This window comes from Corythoichthys intestinalis, chromosome 10 (genome assembly GCF_030265065.1).
Source record: "Corythoichthys intestinalis isolate RoL2023-P3 chromosome 10, ASM3026506v1, whole genome shotgun sequence".
Lineage (NCBI taxonomy): Eukaryota > Metazoa > Chordata > Actinopteri > Syngnathiformes > Syngnathidae > Corythoichthys > Corythoichthys intestinalis.
Window position 1 is genome coordinate 43763336 of NC_080404.1, and position 16392 is coordinate 43779727.

The window sequence follows — 16392 nt, forward strand, 5'->3', positions numbered from 1 at the left end:
AAGTCCGCCGCTAGCTCAAAAGCTATAAAATGCTAACTTTTTTTTTAAATGCTCTTAACACATGGTTCAAACACATATTCCCACAAAAAAAGGCTAAATGTACTTATAAACTAAATTACGAATGTATTAAAAAAACATACGCACAAACAAAAACTTAGCTTATGTGGGTCTTAACAGGGAGCAGCCTGATTCAGCCATGTGAAATCAGTTATATCATATTCACTGTTGCCACTAGAGTGCAGTGTTTCGACCCAAATTAATAAAACTACATGCAAACAATTTTAAAACAAACCATTATAACACCACTTTAATTAAACGAATACTCGAAACAGCAAAATTTCATTCGAATCTTTTTTCCAATCAAATTACTCGAGTTAATCGATTAATCCTTGCAGCACTAAAATATATACTTTTTTTACTACACAAAATGGCTAGGATTTCTATATATTGTTTTTTGGGTTTAAACCACTGCTGCACTAACTAACTATAACTATCATTATGGAAATTGGTTTTTTTCTTCTGAATACATAGACATTTGTCGGATGTGGATTCGGTATTGGCAAATCCTCAAAATCAGTTGACTCGAACTCAGGTACAAAAGTATGTGATCAAGACATCTTTAGTTAAAAATTTTATATTTTTAGTAGACGCGGTAAAAAAAGAACAACTAAGACTACAGTATATTTCCTGGAATACCTGTTTTTGTAGGTGAGGCGAACTGTTCTGGTGTTTTCTGACTTCCCAGTGTTTTGTTCTTTGGATGCTTGTTCCCACTTGGATATAATATCACAAATCTGCCATAGACATGCAATACACAAACACAACACACACTTTCTAAGTGAAATCATCCACCCAACAAACAGAAGCATTTAGTTGATTAGTAATTAACCTTAATGCTCCCCTGATGCAAGCAGTGTTCTAGCTCCCGTCCAGTAGGGTCATCAGTGTACAGACTGAAACCTGACAGCCCTGTTTTCCTCATGCTGGTGTCCTGATTGAGGCGACACTGGAACTCGTCCACTGTGGTGGACGCATCAAAACTTACCACCTATGAAAAGGTAATCACTTTTAGCAAGATGTAGTAGATTAAGCCAGAATTAATACAGGGTTTTCAAATAGCTTGTCACAATCACTGCCGGATCAATATTATCTTTAAAAAAAAAAAAAAAATTAAGGAGCCCCTAATGGGACATCGACAGAAATACCTTATGACGACCCCCTCATTTTCAAGAGTCAACTTTGAAAAAAGACTTTTTGAACACCAAATTAATTTTTATACAGAAAATAATTACAGTACATCCGAAACAACTGATTATAACAATATATTTGAGAGAAAAAGCATGTGATGTTGCCTCATCCAAATCTTAATATCTGAAGATTTAAATATGTAAACTAAAATGCAATCACATTCGTAAATGAATGGCTTCTGGTTTTTGTAATGTAAATAAACCAATCTATTGTGATAAAACAACAAAATTGATACAACTGCATTAACCATCAAAATGAAGTCTAACTGTAACTGTAGTCTTGAAACAAATCTGAATAAGGAAAAACATTGCAATTAAATAATGGAAACTGGTTAAACATGAGAGTAGCTGAGATCTGTCATGACAGAACATCACTTCAATGCAGAGGTCCCCATCTGCCCCATCTGTGGCGCATTTGTTACCGGGCCGCACAGAAACAATAATTTATTAACGACTGCATTCTGGCCGAATTAACCCTGTGCCCCTGCTTAACACACCAATATCACTGTCTACTCTAGATATAGTAGTACAGGATGGATTAGAATGTCGTCACAGAAATCCATTGATTGGACTGCTAGCAGTACATCTGTATTTGGCTGCATCCATCTTCCCGTCAATTTTAACCATCTTCCCTGTCCCTGCTGAAGAAAAGCAGGCCCAAACTATGATGCTGCCACCACCATGTTTGACAGTGGGGATGGTGTGTTGAGGGTGATGAGCTGTGTTGCTTTTACGCCAAACATATCGTTTTGCATTGTGGCCAAAAGGTTCAATTTTGGTTTCATCTGACCAGAGCACCTTCTTCCACATGTTTGGTGTGTCTCCCAGGTGGCTTGTGGCAAACTTTAAACGAGACTTTTTATGGATATCTTTGAGAAATGGCTTTCTTCTTGCCACTCTTCCATAAAGGCCAGATTTGTGCAGTGTACGACTGATTGTTGTCCTATGGACAGACTCTCCCACCTCAGCTGTAGATCTCTGCAGTTCATCCAGAGTGATCATGGGCCTCTTGGCTGCATCTCTGATCAGTTTTCTCCTTGTTTGGGAAGAAAGTTTGAAAGGACGGCCGGGTCTTGGTAGATTTGCAGTGGTCTGATGCTCCTTCCATTTCAATATGATGGCTTGCACAGTGCTCCTTGAGATGTTTAAAGCTTGGGAAATCTTTTTGTATCCAAATCCGGCTTTAAACTTCTCCACAACAGTATCTCGGACCTGCCTGGTGTGTTCCTTGGTTTTCATAATGCTCTCTGCACTTTAAACAGAACCCTGAGACTATCACAGAGTAGGTGCATTTATACGGAGACTTGATTACACACAGGTGGATTCTATTTATCATCATCGGTCATTTAGGACAACATTGGTCCATTCAGAGATCCTCACTGAAATTCTGGAGTGAGTTTGCTGCACTGAAAGTAAAGGGCCCGAATAATATTGCACGCCCCACTTTTCAGTTTTTTATTTGTTAAAAAAGTTTAAATTGTCCAATAAATGTTGTTCCACTTCACGATTGTGTCCCACTTGTTGTTGATTCTTGACAAAAAAATTAAATTTCATATCTTTATGTTTGAAGCCTGAAATGTGGCGAAAGGTTGCAAGATTCAAGGGAGCCGAATACTTTTGCAAGGCACTGTATAATATATCTATGTGCGCTTGTCCTCGATAATAACTACTAGGCCGCGGGGGCAGCACATTTGTTCCCGGAAATAATTAGCTCCCACACGAGCGAAGATGACTGGAAAACAGACGTCTTTGGAGATATTTTTTACTGCAAAAAGGGCACCTGACAAGCCAGAAGATGAGCCTACAACCTCGAAGACCCACAAACTGCGAAGGAGTGGATTCGTGATCCGTTTGTGAATAAACCGAGTTATTCGAGCATGTCTGTGCAACAGGAGGATCAGCTTGCAGAGATCGCAAATGACGGCGACCTTAAACGTATGTTTGAGACAACAACTCTACCCAGGTTCTGGATTAAAGTCATCTGGAATATCCTGACATTGCTACGAGAGCATTGAAAACCTTCCTATAATTTCCAATATTGTATCTTTGTGGAGCGGGCTTCTTAATTAATGCTTAACGACAAGGCGAAGTCGTTAATGGTGAGAGAGTGGTGTGCAGTTGTTGTGTGCAGTTAACATGGCAGGATGTATCTGAGGAGAACTTTTCTACATGTCCTTCCATGATCAAACATAAGTTAAAATTCCTTTCTTTAAAGAAAGTTTGTAGTGTTTACTTTGGAATCGCTGCATTTGCGGCCATGTTTAACGTTACGCGCATGCGCAGAACCACATCGTTGCAATTTTTGATGGGTTGAAAATTTGTCAGAACACCGGTCCATGAAAAAAAGACCCAAATAACACCGGTCCGTGGAGCAAAAAAGGTTGGGGACCCCTGGCTTCAATGATATCCGGCGCCATCTAGCATCGCGAATGTGGAGAGTAGCTGAGACAGAACATCGCTTCAATGATATCAGAGCCATCTAGCGTCGTGAATAAGTATAATGTCTAAACCGCGACTATAAGACGACCCCCTCTTTTTCAGTCTTATTGCAATGCAAAAAACACCGTCTTATATTCGGGCCAATCGCACCAAATAGTATGTGGTGCACACTAGAAACTATCTGGTGCTGACCAGATTGTTTTTAGTGTGCACCACAAGCAATCTAGTAAACATTAGCATTATATAGCATTTAAGCTAGCAGACTTTTGCTATGCAAGTTGGCCAATTGATCTTTTGTAAGATCTTTATTTATTTATGTTTTTCATATTTTTCGAGGCTAAACTCACGTGCGCATCGGACACCCGTAGTGTCGGCGTGCTAAAAATGATAAAACGGGATTTAGTTGAGCTTTACTTCAATCTTGGACTTAACTGGCGCCTGAGCTTAGCCTCAAACGATATTAAAAAAAAAAAGAATCAATGAGGATTTAAAGCAACACTTTGCAACTTTTAAGTTTGGTGAATGAATTCAGTTGTGGCTAAAAATACCATATGAAGGTTAGCAACCGTGTGGCTTAGTGTGGTTAACCCCCCCCTCCCCCATCCAACCCGAACTCGCCAGGGAGTGAAAGCCAGGCCAATGTTTATTCTGTATATCCTGGAAGCCTCTTTTTTCCCTCTTCAGAACTTTTTGACTGTTCTTGCTCTGCCATCTTTGCAGCATTCGCGCGAAAGCCTTTGCATCGACTTCTGTCTTTATAATGAATGAGGAAAGGGGGAAGTGACGTGTGCCGTAAATTAGCACATTTGTAAGTCTTTTTGTGTGGCAGTTAATTAGTGACGGTGAAAGTGATACAAACCCCCTCAAGATATAAATAAGGTGTCATTCAACTAGTTGTCAGTTGACATATTATCACAAATAATATGAAAATAGTTTGTAAAGGTTGAAAAGTTACCTAGTGTTGCTTTAAGTACAATAAAAGAACAATTGGCTAACTTGCTTAAATGTTATATAATGCTAATGTTTACCAGATTGTTTCTGGTGAGCACTACAAATAATCTAACATACTATCTGGTGCGCCTCAGATGGTTTAGATTTCTTTGATTTCTGTCGATGTCCCTTTAGGGGCTCCATATTATTATTATTTTCTTAATTGTGTTTACCTGGTAGGTGTTATTGAGAAAGTGAACCGGCACACTAAAGGGCAGGGAGTGGTGATAGGGATTCCTTAGCAGAATTGACAGGATCTCCATCCGGGACGGTCTGGCTTGCCTCTCACCCTTCTGCTGGGTGCGCTCCATAGAACGTTGGCAGTAGATGGCATATTTACCCACCTCAGTCCTGGGAATATAAATGGAGGCATTGATAAATTTAATGGGCATAAAAGTCATTAGTACATTTTTGTGCAATCCAATGATGTTAAAAATGTATTCTTTGTCATTTTAGGTAGAATGGCAGAATTTTTTTTTTTTTTTTTCTACAGTGGCTCTCGAAATTATTGCAGCAAATTACAGGTCTACATTAAGACTAAGCAACCCCAATTTTTTTTCTTTATATATGACTACAAAGTGATTTGATAGCATTACGTCATGTCAAAATGGTACTAATGACAGCCAGGAATCTATGAAGCACATCTGAACTCCCATAATAACAATAAATTTAATCGGAGGGTTCATTTCATGCACGCACCCAACCCAATAAGCAATGACTGATTCATGGTGTATTGTTTTGGCAAAACATATTAGGACCAGGGGTGTCAAACTGGCCAGATCCAGTTCACCGCATCATAATGTATGTTCAGCGAAAGTAAATCATGTGCATCGACTTGATGTTTTCCACTAAAATAAAATTCATGAAAAATTCCTCTCGTCCAGGAATTGGAGAATATTTAGTTTATTCCCCCTTTTTAGTGAGATAAATAAAAATGAAAAAAAAAAAAAAAAAAAAAAAAAAAAAAAACAGAATATTTACAATTTAAAAAAAAAAAAAAAAGGAAAATAGAGAATGTTTACCAGTTATCCCTGTTTGGTTTATTAAACAAAATTTTAAAGAGAATATTTACTTTTTTAAATTAAAACAAATAAAATGATACAATGTCAAAATACATTATTTAGTCCCATTTTTTTAGATTAGTTAAACATTTAATATGGGTTGGCCAACATAATGGCCCTTCCGAAGGAACCTATAAATACAATGTGTCTCACACCAAAGATGCATTTCACACCCTGGTATTTGACAAAATCGGGAAACACTTAGTTAGTATCGTTATATTTTTGGGAGGAAAATGTGTTTTGACGCTGCACGTACTCCACTGCTTTTTCACGTGAGGTGTCATAGATGTTATGTTAATTAGCAGCTCAGTGCAATACTATCACCTTGAGTCCGCGTGTCTTTTGAGATGAACTTGGAGCAGCCAAAGGAAAGGATGCTGAGGCAGAAAAAGTCCAACACACAGAGCTAAAAACTGCCAGCCCTAAAGATTGACAAATGGCATTCACAAAATCAGCATCAAAATACTGTACATGCAAAAAAGGTCATAAACATAACGCAAAAGCAATCAAAGCAGTTTACATGAACAATTCATTATACATAAAAATATTAGCCTATACAAAATGGTATTTCAATATCTGACTCCTTTACTTTAGGGGTGGGAACATCTGAGATAACGTAGACACTGTTCTAATGGAAGATTTTGGCAGCAACCCGTGGGTCCCTTTTTTTTTTTTTTTTAAACTGTGAGACTAGTGCTACAACGATTAATCAATTAACTCGAGTAATTTATGAATGAATGAATAAAATGTTTATTGTCATCATCATCGGTATCATTGACAGTTACAAAATGTGGAATAATTTGCCCGAAGAAAAGAAATCTTTGACAGTCACAAAATTTGAAATAATTTGCCCGAAGAAAGATAGGAAACCGAAGACAGAGGCAGACGGGAAAAGCAAATGCTTATCAATACCCGTCCCCCTACAGCCAGGGACGCACAGTCTAACATGGTAGAGTTGCATACATCACATTACATGAGCTTTTCTTTTTCGTTTTTATTTAGAAAAAAGTGAATCAAATTTAGCTGCTTCGAGGATTCGTTTAATTAGAGTGGACGTCATGGTTTGTTTTTAAAGAGTTTGCATTTAGTTTTATTGATTTGGGTGGATACACTGCCCTCTAGTGGCAACAGTTAAAATGACATAACTCATCTAACCAACATACGGCTGGCTGTAAGTTTATGCGTTCATAATTTCGTATAGCGGTATATTTACCTTTTTTTGTGGGAGGGAGATATGTGTTCAGATGTTTTGTTAAGAGCATTAAAAGCATTGTAAAAAAAATAGTTTAAAAAATTAGCATTTTAAAGCAGTTAAGCTAGTGGACTTTTGCTATGCTAGTTAGCCAATTGTTCCTTTATTGCACTTCGATCCCCAATTATTATTATTTTTTGGTTTTTCTTGAGGTATTTGAATTTATTGTCAAAACACATTTATTGCTCTTGCGAAATGAAAGTACAATTCTGCATAGTTTGATTAAAAAAAAAAAAAAAAAAAAAAAAAAAAAATTAAATCAGGAATTTTATTTTATATTCGCATTTAATGATAAATCTCCTGAAATTGATTCTGCAATGCATTAAATGTTCCTCATCCTAAGTAATCGATAGCTGCAGCCCTACGTGAGACCCTAATAAAAGGGTATATCGATTCTTGGTAGGAGAATACCCATAACCCTTTAGGGTACAAAGTATCGCGATACTAGTATATCACTTTTTCGAAATATTGTCACACCCCTATTTTTCATACTTCTTGGCATTAACAGGTAATCTTAAAACACTAATTCATAACTCTGCTCCAGGTGAGGCTTGAACTCACAACTTCGGCATTGCTCTACAACATACTGTCCTATAAGTACCGCGCGCTAGCCGATTGCGCTACTGGAGCTTGAAAATAGCTGTATGGCCACATTTTTCATTTGGAGGCCCTCATCAGTGGCATTCTGACACTATCATTTCAAAGAGTGGGCAATACACACCTGAAACCAATGTCCAGAATGCAAAAGTGAATGAAAGGATAAATTTGTACCGATAGTATACAGAAAAAGGGTATTCTTTTATTTTACAATGAATCTAGATCAGCTCCAGTGCTGCAATTGGTTAGCATGCAGTACTTACATGACAGTACATTGTAGAGCAATGCTCAGGCTTTGAGTTAAAATGTCCCCTAGAACATGTTTTTTGCTGGTCCTTGTTCTATTTTGGCCATTGAGCAGCGGCAAGATGGGTAACAATATGGCACCCACTCCTGTCACTGTCCAGACTTGTTGGTTTTGGATCAGGCTACTGTTGCCATCATGCGGTGAGCATAAGTGTTACTAAGTACGGCGTTACTGTAATCTGATTACGTTCTTTCATTAACTCTTTTACTCCCAAAAACGTATAAATACGTTCTATTTTTAATTGTTTCACTGTCCCAAAGATGTATAATACGTCTTTTACGTATTTTTTCTGAAGAGACATCTCTGGGTTCTGATTCAACTGACCTCCAAAGCACAAAGCTGAAAATCCATTTTAAAGCAATAAAACTGGCCACTGGAGGGCAGTAGCGCATTTGGTAAGAAGACCCGCAACCCGATTCAACGGCAACGAACGGCCGGGCAGCATGGCCAGGGCGCCGGCAGAAGAATGCCAGGCGGCGGACGACCGAGCAGAACAACCGATAGGACGCCCGGGATGCCAGGCGCAGGACGACCGAGCAGAACGACCGGGACCACCAGTGCAGCGGACGATGTCGTTGAGTCGGTGCTGCTCGCCGAGCAGACCCCGCAGAGACTAAAAAAACTCCATCTTTATGAGACAGGCGGCGATGAGGGAAAGGTTAACCCGACTGTCGCGGCCACAACAGCGTCATCTCAGTTAGTTATGTGTAAATAAATTGTTACTTTGCGATAAAAAAAACTCTATTTGTCTTGTTGTTTATGTTATTTTGTAAAAGGAAACCCTTTTTCAGATGTTTGGGATGCAACTAAAGCAAAATATAGCTGTGTTAAAGTAAAAGTTATGTTTGAAATGTATGCTTTCACAAAAAGCTCAATTTCTGTTTTTTCATCAGAAATTGGATTGCTCAAACTAAGCTATTTTCTAATGCTGATTTCTGAAGAATGGAAAAAGATATGAACTTACATTTTTTCCTGCTGCAAGAACAGAATCTAATCTTTCTTTTGGTGGGTTCCATGTTTATTTAGCAACAGAACAGAATTTTCTGTGGGCCTTGCAAAATCAGTCAAAATCCAGTCAAACAGCCGGGAGCGAAGGGCCTTGCTCCGGTGAAAATGGCTGGGAGTGAATGAGCTAACAAGCAGTCTAACATATTCATTTTTTGAAACCAGTAATCTGATTCAAGTTAGTTTCCTGAGTGTCTGTGCGTTACAATTTTGTTATTTCCTCATAATGTATGTAGAATGAAGACAATTGCAGTCATGTACGGAGAGCTTTTCGAATAGAAAATAGAAATAAAACTTCGAAAGGTTCCCATCTTCTCACTACGGGTTCGTTTCCATGGTAACCGCTCACCATTACTTCCTGTTTTGGTCTCGAGTCACACGCACTAAGTGTTTTGGGACTGAGAAAGACGTGACGAACGCGGGGTGCACATTCAGCCGAGTGCAGCCACCTGTTGAGATTTGGGAGGTAATGGATATCTGTGTGCGTCCATGAATGAACATGAGTATTTTTCCTTCATTCTGGATGGTTCTAGCGATTGGTTGAAGCCGCTACATGTTCAGTCGTTTTTGAGCTTTGCCGTAGCAACGGCGGGTAGTCAGCCGGCAAGCATTGTTTACATCATGTTCGTGTTTCACTTATGCCGTGAGATGACGGGTTCGTTTAGCATCGTTGGGATTTGTTGTAAATTCGATTGAGTGTGAAGTGCTTAGTTGCCACCACATTTTGTGGCCAAATTGACCGCGTGTGTCCGGCGTACTTCCGAGTTTTGCATTGGGACTGATTCTGTTAACCCTGACCCCTAAACCCTAACACAATGTTAAGAATTTTTTATTATTAGGCTCGCGTAGGCTCGAGTCAATGGTGGTTGAAATCAACTCCATCGACTAATTAAACCCCCGCTAACTTGAAGATTAAGCCTCATGTGAGAAATTCTGATCTTCCTCTTTAAATTCAATTATCGTAAAGTCAATCGCGTGTGATGACATTTTTGTTGTCATTCTGATGTTGAGGCAGCATAGGGAGAAAAATTGGTAAAAAGTGACCTGATAAATTAGTTTTAAAGCAAGTTAGTTACTTTGATAATAAAGTAATCAGTTAAGTAATTACATTACTTTTTGGAGAGATAAGCAGTAATTAAATTACTTTTTCGAGTAATCTGTGACAATACCGATTGCCCCACCGCTACTTTCCAGACTTCTCAGCAGTTACAGGTAATCCTAAAACACTAAGACATAACTGCTCCAGGTGAGGCTTGAACTCACAACCTCGGCATTGCTCTACAACATACTGTCCTATAAGTACCGCGCGCTAGCCGATTGCGCCACTGGAGCTTGAAAGCAAAGATATAGGCACATTTTTTATTTGGAGGTCCTCCCCAGCACTGGCATTTTGACACTATCATTTCAAAGAGTGGGAAATACACACCTGAAACCACTGACCAGAATGCAAAAGTGATGAAAGGATAAATTTGTACAGGAAGACGTATTCTTTTATATTGCAATGAATTTACTGCAGTCATTTATATCAGCTCCAGTGTTGCATTTGGTTAGCATGCAGAACTTATATGACAGTTGTTAGAGTTGGATAAAATTGCGCCGTATTTAACCACATTTATTCGCATTTAATCGCAGTTATTCTTAGTACCTTATATTTTAATCTACAAGTAAAAGTACCTTAATTAGCCTTTGCTTATAGCAGAAGAACAGTCAAGCAGTAGTCACGTTGCGTGCAACAGTTACTTCATGGGAAGGTGACCTGTTTTGCCTACGCAGACTGTAAATTTAGCCTCTGCAGGGAAACTGTAAATTAGTGAAGTTTCAAACCTCTCCTTCTTTACTTCCCTATAAGTGGGCGACTCACCCAGTGATATACGGTACAAGAGTAAGAACGTTGTTTAGAGGAAGGCCGAGATAGGGTCACAGGTCGCCATGTACCCACAGAATGAGCCCACGGCTAACATCAGCGTCTTGACCTACACGAGAGGCCTCCTCATCATGACATCACCTCATCATTACATGTTCTCAGTATGCTAGAGTGTTCACGAATGGAGTACATAAGGAATGTGCCTGGCTGTAAACAGTTTGTAATATCTGTAACTGCGCAGATTAGAGAACTATCAGCCAGATATCTATAACTGTTGATTGCTTTGTCTCTGGAATCAATATACTCAGATCAAATTGCAACTTCAGGTCTGTGACTCTGTTTTATTCAGACTGGCATTTAATTATTAGTATACACCTGTTCTGGGTAAATGAACACGACTACAGTATTAGTTATTAATTAATTGATATAAGTCATACTGTTAGCCCTTTGGCATTTTACTCATTTAATTTCGAACACAGTACATCGTAGAGCAATGCTGAGGCTTTTAGTTCATTCCTCCCCTGGAGCATGCTTTTGCTGGTCCTTGTTCTATTTTGGCAAATGGCAATATAGGTAACAATATGGCGCCCTCTCCTGTCACTGCCCAGACTTGTTGGTTTTGGATCAGGCTACTGTTGCCATCATGTGGTGAGCATACACACCTGCAAAGGTCCAGGGTGGCCATGCGGCTGCCTCTTTCGGGTCTGCTTGATGAGTTGACAGAAGAATTCATTCTGAAGCTCAGGGTGGGTCAGACAAACCTGCAGGGCGCTTTGAGCCAGCGAGACGTGATAGTCGATGGCCGGGGCATCGATGGCCACATTGATGAACAATTGACAAGTCTGAAAACAGGTAAAAGCAACAACATGTTCAACAGACCTTGTAAGCATTTTATAAGAGGGTGACCATATTTTGATTTCCAAGAAAGAGGACACTCCGCCCAGCCTTGAGATACTCAAATTTTATTTGAAGTTCACTCAAAGATGCCTTATCACTGTAATACAGTGCCTTGCAAAAGTATTTGGCCCCCTTGAACCTTGCAACCTTTCGCCACATTTCAGGCTTCAAACATAAAGATATAAAATTTAAATTTTTTGTCAAGAATCAACAACAAGTGGGACACAATCGTGAAGTGGAACAACATTTATTGGATAATTGAAACTTTTTTAACAAATAAAAAACTGAAAAGTGGGGCATGCAATATTATTCGGCCCCCTTGCGTTAATACTTTGTAGAGCCACCTTTTGCTCCAATTACAGCTGCAAGTCGCTTGGGGTATGTTTCTATCAGTTTTGCACATCGAGAGACTGACATTCTTGCCCATTCTTCCTTGCAAAACAGCTCGAGCTCAGTGAGGTTGGATGGAGAGTGTTTGTGAACAGCAGTCTTCAGCTCTTTCCACAGATTCTCGATTGGATTTCAAATTGCTTTTCTGGATCAGCCACTGTCAACACCAGGTCAAGGCAACACCGCATACGTTGCATCTCTGGTACTTGAGCGAGGACTTGGCCCCCCTGGCGATGTTTTCAACGAAGACCGAGGAAGAGGAGAAAGCCAAGATGCTGCACAACCTCTACGAGGCTCAGGAGAAAGGGAAGGAACTGCGGCGGGTGGAAGGGAGGAGGCCCCTTACACTCAAGAGGGCTGACCTGGGCGACTTCATCACCCGGAGGTCGCAGAACCTGTTCCACTGCCTGAAGCTGCCTCTCCCAGCTACAGTCGCGGATCTTCGGGAAGTTTCAGTTGTCGTGTCCGAGCTGAAGTCGGTGAATGATGTTGCCGAGCGAGCGGTGAAGCTGGCAACCGACTTCGACTAGTGCCTGACAAAGGAGAAAGACGAGCGGCAGCTCATCTTTCAGGTCGTCGAACATCACCGCCGCCAATTCCCCACGGCTGACAAGGCCAGCTTCCAGTAGTGCAGCTGTCACTTCCCTGTCTTCAGTTGTATTGCACTTCAGTTGTATTGCACCAGTGCATGTGATACCTTGTCCAATGTCAATCGTGCAAGGTAAACAATTGGTCTGGGAGAGAGGCGATCATTAGTCAGAAGAGTGCGAGACCGACACGTTAACCACTGCCAGTCCAGTAGGAATGTCAATGAGGGAAGCCTTAGCAGCCAGCTATGGGAGTGAAATTTCGTGTGCTCGGTTCTTTTAGGAAGTGGAATACAATGAAGGGGTGTGCGAGTCGGAATCTGTTAATATGTGATTTTATATAGGGAGCCTGAGACACCCTACTGCGCACGCATGCGCAAATTTGTATCCAAAGTAGAATAACGGTATTTTCGACTTAATTACACCTTTAGATATATGAGCATTTGATTATATACGAATTGAACACAAGTCTTAACAACTGGGCAGGCTCTTTGGGAACACGTCATAGGCAGCACAGTACCGTAAAATTCTGTGCAAATCGTCAGTCAAAGAAACGGACACTTTCATGAGTTTATAAAACACCGTCGGACGCCCCGGGCAGGATGTAAAAAGTGGACATGTCCGGATAAAAGAGGACGTTTGGTCACCCTATTTCATACACCCTCCTCTGGAGGCATCTTTCAGCAAAACAACAAATTGCAACAAATTACTATAAATACAGATTACTTATAGTTACTTATACACAAATTACTTTAAGAACGGAAAACGCATTCATACAAACAGACCTTAAAGAGTTTGACTGCCTCTGTTTGCAGGGCCTGTGAGGGCAGCGTGGTGAGGGGAGACGACAGACCCTCCTTACTGAAACATAATGTTGGATGCCTCCAGATTTGAGAGTCTGGAAGTCAAGCATGCATAAAGCTGATGAAGAGCACATTTCAAACACAGAACAATATGAAAGCAGGAACGTTATTAGTAAAACAGATTGGCACTCATACAAAGGACTTGAAATTAATTGTCTGTTTAGAAAAAGACTTAGACAGGAAAAATATAGATTAAGTTCAGACTGCAAACAAATATATTGTCCTTTGTAATGCTTACTTGGATCTCCATCCACTTGGAAGAGTTTTCCCACTAGTTTTTCAAACTCAGTGCCTACTTTGCCCATCATGGTTCCTGCTGCGACACAGAGGTGGTACAGCCATGAATCCTGAAAAACACAGTGACTATTAATATATCAACTTAAAAAAAACATTTGTTTGGTTGGTCTCTTGTAGCTGTACAGTAAAAAGACTGACCTTCTCATGGTGAGATTCGATGAGCAGGTACGTGGGTTCTTGATCTTGTGAATTGATAGCGATAGTAAAGGACACTACCTGCAATCCGCCCCCACATGCTTTCAAGCCATCGTCTGAGTCCCGAGAGCTGTCCACCTCTTCTACCTGGGCCTCCCAAAGCTTAATCTGACCAAGAGGAAACTAGAATATACACAAAAATAAAACAGTCAAATCAGTAAAGGCTCATTTTATTTTGTTTCTAATCATACCCCCAGTATTTGTGGGAGGAATCACTTTTTAGCTGAGGTTCCTTAATTTTCGGACTATAAGGCGCACCTGACTGTCAGCCGCCACTCACAGAATTTGATACGAAAACTGCATTTATTCATAGATAAGCCGCACTGGACTATAAACCGCAGCTGTCCTCATTGTATTATGGGATATTTACACCAAAAGATTTTAGCCGATAACACTTTATTTGACAGCAGCATCATAAGACTGTCATAAGACCAAATGAACCACCATGAAGCTTGAAACCAATTGGCTGCAAAGCTTCATTGCTTCAAGAAGCTTCATTTGGCCATCATTGCTCCCCTTGGGTAGACAGTCAATCGCTGCTGCTATCTACTGTCAACACTGTGGTCGTCCAACATGCCTCCTAGCATGCATTGTAGCAATTCAGATGTAAAACAATCAAAATGAAATCAAACTATGGAAACGCTACGTAGACGACATTCTGGAAAAAAGTTAAAACAGGACATACACAACAACTCACGGACTACCTCAACACCATAGACCACGGGTCCCCAAAACTGCGGCCCGCGGGCCGGATACAGCCCACCTCCACATTTGGTCCGGCCCCCTTAACAATACCAGAGAGAAGCTCGGCCTAAAGATACTTGAATTTTACTCGAAGTTCACTCAAAGATGCCTATAGACCCTACCCATGTGACATCACAACTCCTTCCTCCTGACTGGTGCCGCCCAATTGTCCGTCAACACATCATGTTTACCTGTTACGGCTACGTACATTCCTCCTATTTACGACGTGTTTTTCTGCTCGTTAACATTAATAATCAAAATGGTGAAGGCGTGTGTGGCGGTCGGTTGCAATAACAGAGAAGATAGACGGAGAAGACGGAGAGACTTGAAGTTCTACTTGATTCCGAGAGACCCGGAGAGAAGAGAGCGGGATGGGCTGCTGCAATTCGACGAGAAAACTGGGCTCCAAACGATTACCACAGATTATGTAGTAGTCATTTTATATCTGGTAAGATGCATTCAATATATATTTAGAGGGTTTTGGGCTGACAACCACAATTAAGATCAATGCTAGGCTAATCGGCGACAACATACACGTATGTATGTAGTGAGAGTGCTATCGCTAAACCATATAAACATTAAAAGCCCTAACTCCATTGACAAACGACATGAAATACATTAGACTTGACAGTGGATGTTAGCAATAACATAAGATTTTGAATTGAAAATTTCGTAACTCACCTTTCCAAGCACAAGATAGATTCCTGCCGAATTTTCGTGGACGAGGACCTGTTTCACCCAACCAGCAACGAAGTATTTATAAGCCTCCAAGCTCTTAAAGTTTTTCAAACTTTCGTGAGAATAGGCTGATTTTGTGTGGACAAGATAGTTGTACATATCAGGGTAGCTAGCAGATGTCAGGCAAATACGGCGGAGACAGCGGGTCGAAAAACATCGATTTAGGCATCAAATATGGATCTGACGAATGGATAAACTGAAGCTTTTCCACATAACGCCTTTTATGCAACGCATCAAGTGAGTTTACGGCATCCGAAAGCACCGGGTCTTCCATGAAATGCATTATAAATTGCTCGATCAATTGAGACCATGGATAATACAGACACAAAATGACGGACAAGGGGGCGGAACCATACAGCGAGCACGTGATTTTGTGACGTCGGTGTGTAGGGTCTATATCACTTTATTATATTTAAAGTGTGCCCCCTCACTCTGGATGGAAAAATGCAGTTTGGGAAAAAAAAAAAAAAAAGACTTAAAAAGAAATACATATATATATATATATATATATATATATATGTATGTATATATATGTATATATATGTATGTATGTATAATGCAGACCCATAGAAATTTAGTCCAGTCAATACACATACACACAGTTGGCTGTGTGCCAACTAAACATTTTTATAAATTACTATCACGACAATTGTCCTTGACAAATTGTTATTCCCATTCAATTGATATTGTCATTCAATGTTCTAGATTGCACACAAACAAAAACCGAAATAAACTGACACACTATTCAACCAGCATGTTTCCAAACGTAGCAGTTAAAAGATACGTTTCCCATAATACCTAGCGCGGTTAGCTTACTGCTTGCTAGCTGAGGCAAAAATCAAACTTTGCTATAAAAGTTTACAATCATCGGCAGCGCAACGATGCGACACCAAACGGGATTTTACAGTCAAAGCTCCGA

The 16392-nt window shown here is 40.2% G+C and overlaps 1 protein-coding gene and 2 non-coding genes across 4 annotated transcripts in view; all 3 read right to left on the minus strand.

Moving 5' to 3' along the window:
• Window positions 1-16392, minus strand: part of plekhh2 (pleckstrin homology domain containing, family H (with MyTH4 domain) member 2) — a 79731-nt gene that overhangs the window by 17798 nt on the left and 45541 nt on the right. For both annotated transcript variants that reach the window (XM_057847683.1, XM_057847682.1), the window contains exons 17-24: window positions 13935-14114; window positions 13738-13846; window positions 13422-13534; window positions 11425-11604; window positions 6062-6159; window positions 4850-5027; window positions 890-1048; window positions 697-794 (exon numbers count right to left, since the gene is read on the minus strand). In XM_057847683.1, the coding sequence (XP_057703666.1) occupies window positions 697-794; window positions 890-1048; window positions 4850-5027; window positions 6062-6159; window positions 11425-11604; window positions 13422-13534; window positions 13738-13846; window positions 13935-14114 (1115 nt within the window). The remainder of the gene's footprint in view (window positions 1-696; window positions 795-889; window positions 1049-4849; window positions 5028-6061; window positions 6160-11424; window positions 11605-13421; window positions 13535-13737; window positions 13847-13934; window positions 14115-16392) is intronic.
• trnai-uau (transfer RNA isoleucine (anticodon UAU)) lies at window positions 7526-7619 on the minus strand. Its single transcript has 2 exons — window positions 7582-7619; window positions 7526-7561 (listed from the first exon to the last, which is right to left on the minus strand). It is a non-coding gene; the product is annotated as a tRNA-Ile (tRNA).
• On the minus strand, window positions 10137-10230 carry trnai-uau (transfer RNA isoleucine (anticodon UAU)). Its single transcript has 2 exons — window positions 10193-10230; window positions 10137-10172 (listed from the first exon to the last, which is right to left on the minus strand). It is a non-coding gene; the product is annotated as a tRNA-Ile (tRNA).